This window comes from Orcinus orca, chromosome 5 (assembly GCF_937001465.1).
Source record: "Orcinus orca chromosome 5, mOrcOrc1.1, whole genome shotgun sequence".
Classification (NCBI taxonomy): Eukaryota; Metazoa; Chordata; class Mammalia; order Artiodactyla; family Delphinidae; genus Orcinus; species Orcinus orca.
Window position 1 is genome coordinate 81,490,740 of NC_064563.1, and position 4,934 is coordinate 81,495,673.

The 4,934-nt window shown below is 49.2% G+C and overlaps 1 protein-coding gene across 1 annotated transcript in view; it reads right to left on the reverse strand.

Annotated features, from left to right (window-relative positions):
* Nucleotides 1-752: 752 nt before the first annotated feature.
* The window catches only part of CASR (calcium sensing receptor), a 30,248-nt gene continuing 26,066 nt past the window's right edge, over nucleotides 753-4,934 (reverse strand). Inside the window, exon 6 of the mRNA XM_004278557.3 lies at nucleotides 753-3,785. Coding sequence (XP_004278605.1) covers nucleotides 2,272-3,785 — 1,514 coding nt within the window. The 3' untranslated portion in view covers nucleotides 753-2,271. The remainder of the gene's footprint in view (nucleotides 3,786-4,934) is intronic.

The following is a 4,934-nucleotide window of genomic DNA, read 5'->3' on the forward strand; positions in this document are numbered from 1 at the left end:
ATGGTGTGTGTTTTCCCCGACGAGCCTCTTCCTGCAGCTCTGCCACGAGGGGGAGCTGTTTGTCGGACCTGGGAAGTGTGAGCTTGAGTGTGTGGCACTCTGCATAGCAAAGTAGCTGTTTGCACACAGCTGTTTTGACCAATAAAACAAAAACCCAGCCATCAAATTTTCAGCCATTTCTTAAAAAGTCCAAGTAAAATGTTAAATATAAATCTTCACTCAGCTCTGGGCCTTGCTCAGAGGCGTAACCAGGGTGGGGGCGGCAGGCTGGGCCTGGCTTCAGGGAGCAGGTGCCTCACCAGGTCTTCCCGTGTGACACCTTCTCCGTGTCTCACAGCGGTGCTCCCACATGGCGCCCTCTGATGCCTTTTCATCCAGATTGACAACCATCATTTCCACAAGTCACTTTAAAAATCGTGGAAAGGTGGCCCTTTGGAGAAAAATGGTCAGAGGAAGAAGTCATGAGGACCCCACAGATTTGATTGCTCTACCTGACCTTGGCCTAAGGGCAGCATTTAGAGTGATCTGGGAAATTAATGCAGAGTGGAATGGTCTCCCCTTGGTGCTAGAGATCTGGGTTCTGGCACCAGAGGTGGAGGTAGCATGGGGCGCGTGGGGGAGTGACCTTCTGGCTTCACCATGAGCAGTGTCGCTCAGGACCCCTTGAACTGGGCCCTAGAGTTCTTGGGCTTATTATGGAGAAAGTTATTGTGCTCAGTGAGCTTGTTGTTAAAATCTGAATGGTAAATAAATGTGTTGTTTTGTATTTTAAACACGTGAAAAAAATTTACAATATCAGGAATAATATTAACTAATATTTATTGACTGCTTACTATGGGCTAGGCACCATGCTAAAGTACTTTACATGCATTTATCTCATTTAATCCACATAAGAGCTCTGAGGGAAAAGAATGATTATTACCCCCATTTTAGACACAAAGAAGCCGGGGCTGAGTGAGGTCAAGGTTCCCTGCCTACGGTCACGCAACTTGTCAGTGACCAACCCAGTGCTTGAACCCAGGTCTCTCTAGCTCCAGAGCCTGACCGTTCAGCAGCATGCCGTTCAACGTTCAATCCTGTAACTACCTGTGGGCAGACTCCCACTGCTGGAGGGAACGTAGGTACAGCATTTGGGGGGTAGAGTGCCAGTAATTCCCCATGAGAGCTCTCTCAGAATCACATTTTCTTACCCCAGCAACTGGTAGGAGGCCAGTGACTGGGAGCTTATTCTTCACAGGGGAAGGCATGGATTTGGCTTCAGGAAGCCTTTGCGGCAGGGAAGCGGGGAGTTTCTGGACCCCTGGGGCCCTGAAAGGACTCACATAGGCCTTAGCTCATGGGGGTGCAGGTGGTGGGATGGGCAAGGAAAATGGAGCTCAATAATACTGCCTTATATAAACCAGACTGGGGCACTTTTTCCCAGTTTATATTGTCCACGGACTATTACGACAGAAGTATTTTCTTAAGGATAAAGCTACATATGGCAATATTAATTACAGATACAGATCATTGGATTCATGCAGTCCCTTCCCAACAATCTGAGGTGATTCTTGTGATCATGGAATCTAAACATGACATCACTAACACATTCTGGACCAAACCAGATGTCCTGGTACAGGAGGGATGCTAACCTTCTCAGTGTCACATGATAGCAGCAGCAAGTAAGAGTCTAAATATTTTATGGTTTTCATAAATAGGAGGGGACACATTCACCTTACAGTTTTGGACATTTCAAGTTCTTTCCATCATCACAGTGTTGGGCAGTGCTGGTGACATTCTGTCTTTCAGACTCAACTCTAGTGGTGGTCAAATCTGATGTTCTGTCACTCTGCACACTTTTGTCTCTGGACCAGGCTGTCTGCAAAGTTCAGGGCAAACATTTCAGTATTAAAACCAAAAACCAGAACCCATAAAACAGGGGGAGTAGGTGGGTAGTTTAAAGCCTTGGTTTCATCTCCGGGCTGTTGAGTGGGATAGAACAGAGGAGGAGAACAGAGGCAGGGACATGAACAGCGAACCTGACTACGGGGATCTCAGCGCTCTGACAAATCCAACCACAGAAGCACACAGCTCTCCTCTTTTTAATTTTAAAGGGAACATTAGTCAATTCACTGTCGTTTGTGGCAGTGCAACTAAGTTCCACGCATTTGGGGTGTCTTATTCCTCCTTCCTGGAGGAAAGGAGTCTGGGGCGATTCCTTATCCCTGTCGGAGACCGTGATCCCAGGAAACCTCTCTGGAATTCCCCCTGGACTGGCCTTCTCCTTCCGTTTTAGGAACGCAGCATGTTTTCTGTGACAGTGCTGCCTCCACCGCTGATGACAAAGCTCCGTGAATTAGACACTACAAGTGCTGGGGACATCTCTTCCGGGTCCTCCATCTCTGGCTGGTGGTCCCCACCCACAGGCCCCTGCAGGCCTGTCTCCTGGGCGGTCAGTTCCGAGTCTGTCTCCCCGCACTGCAGCGGGAGTAACGCCTGGTGTCTGGTCAGGGCGTCGTTGTTTTTCTGGGCCTCCAGGGAGTTCTGGTGCGTGGAATTCCTGTGAGCCATGGCGCTCTTCTGAGGCTCGTCAAAGCTCAGCGAGAAGGTGACTGTGCCACTGCCGAAAATGACCTTCTGCTTGCATCTGGGTTGCTGCTGCGATTGCTGCTGCAGCTGCAGGGTCGAGGGCGGCCGCGGCTGCGGCTGCTGCGCGCACTGGGTCAGGGCCAGCGGCTGCTGCTGCTTCTGCCTCTCGGGCTGCGGGAAGGGGTCCTCGCTGTTGCTCTTGCTGCTGATGGAGGAGGAGGGGGTAGATCCCGTGGAGCCCCCAAGGCTGCTGGACCGCTGGCGGGAGACATTGCTGCGGCGCAGCGTGGCGCGGGCCGCCACCTTGAAGGCGTGAGCCGCGGTGCTGCAGCGCACCTCCTCGATGGTGTTACGGGATGGCTTGAAGAGGATGATGTAGACCTTGTTGAAGAAGATGCAGGCCAGCAAACCAAAGCTGGCTGCCAGGATAGCGATCACCTCCACGGCAGAGACAAACTTGCCGTAGGTGCTGGCGTAGGCGGGAATGAACGAGATCCAGACGATGAAGAAGATGAGCATGCTGAAGGTGATGAACTTGGCTTCGTTGAAGTTCTCCGGCAGCTTCCGGGACTTGAAGGCGAAGAAGAAGCAGATGGCAGCCAGCAGGCAGGTGTAGCCGATCAGGAAGCCCAGTGCCATGAGCGAGCCCTCGTGGCAGGTGATGAAGATGATCTCATCCTCCAGCTCGTGGTTGCGGTAGCTCGAGGGGGGCGCGGTGTTGAGCCAGATGGCACAGATGACGATCTGCATGAAGGTGCAGAGGAAGACCAGCAGGAACTGCAGGTTGAGCCCCCACCACTTGCGGTGGAAGCTGGTGGGAATCTTGGCCTCAAACACCAGGAGGACGCGGTTGGTTTTCACCAGGATGCACGAGATGCAGAGCACGAAGCTGATACCAAAGGCCGGCTGGCGCAGGCGACAGGTCCAGTCCTGGGGCTCCCCAATGAAGAACAGGGAGCTGGAGAAACAGCAGAGCAGGGAGAAGAGGAGGAGGTAGGAGAGCTCTCGGTTGGTGGCCTTGACAATGGGCGTGTTGCGGAACTTGATGAAGACGCCCAGCACGAAGGCAGTGAGGAAAATGCCCAGCACAGCAAAGAGGGTGAGTGCGATCCCAAAGGGCTCAGTCCAGGACAGAAACTCAATCTCCTTGGCAATGCAGGAAGTGTGGTTCTCATTGGACCAGAAGTCATCAGGGCACTTGTCACAGGCACTCGCGTCTGTAAAATGTCCCAGTAAAGGGTTAGTACTGTGTGGCAAAGACTGAACTTTGTGAGTGTGAATGTGGTGGTGAGGGCACTTTAAATTTTCTTTATTGATGAAATAATTGTGATTTTTACGTTATCAAATAATGTATTGAACCCTGACTTATGCTTAATAATATACTTAATTTCATGTGTCTTTGATGGTTCCATTATATTTTTCCTTTGTATATAAGGGGGCTGCTTGTTTCCTTTAACGCTCCTTGCTGATGGTTTGTAGCAGAGAATGATTAGTCTTGCTGGGTAGGTGGCTGCCCTGCACGCTAAGGGTCTGGCACTGGCCACCAAATTTCACAGTGCTTCACGCTCAGCCTGACTCATTTTGGACATAAGGATGGGCTTTGTAGACATGCCAGAGCAGACTTCTTCGTAGATCAAGGCAAAGCTTCCCATGCATGTGACCTGTACCTTCCTCATCCACGGCTTTCTAGTGAGGGAGTCTACAGACTCATTTGACCAACAAATGTTTATTAAGTCTCTGCTATGTCTCATGCAGTGTGCAGTTTTGGGGAGTGAAAGGAGCATGGGCTTTGCAGTCAGAGATCTGGATGGGAATCCTGGCCCTGCCATTTATTAGCTGTGTGACTTTCATCAGGCTACTTAAACATTCTGAGCCTCAGTTTCATCATCTGTGAAATGTAAGCAATAATAACCCCATTATTGTGGTGAGGACGAAATGAATCAAAAACAATGATAAAATAATAATAGTTCATATTTATAGAGTGCTTCCAATATGCTAATCAAGGTTTTTATTTAACAAATATTTATCTATAATTTACCATGTGCTTTACCAATACTAACTCAATGAATCCCCCAAACTCTATAAGATAGGTTTATTATTATTCCTACTTTATAGATGAAGAAACTGAGGCACAGGAAAAACATAAGTAAGACAGTGTAAGTACGGTGCCAATCACTCAGCAGGCCATCTATCATGGCCTATTAACTCTGGAGATGGGAACAGACAGAACTTTGTCTATTCAGGATCATTGAGCTATAAGAAAAAGAAAACAATATTGGAGAGCAGTATTGAAGTAAGAGAAAGATGTGTAACAGGTGTGTTTGTAAGCTTTTATGGTATTACAGAGACTAACATTCCTCTTCTTA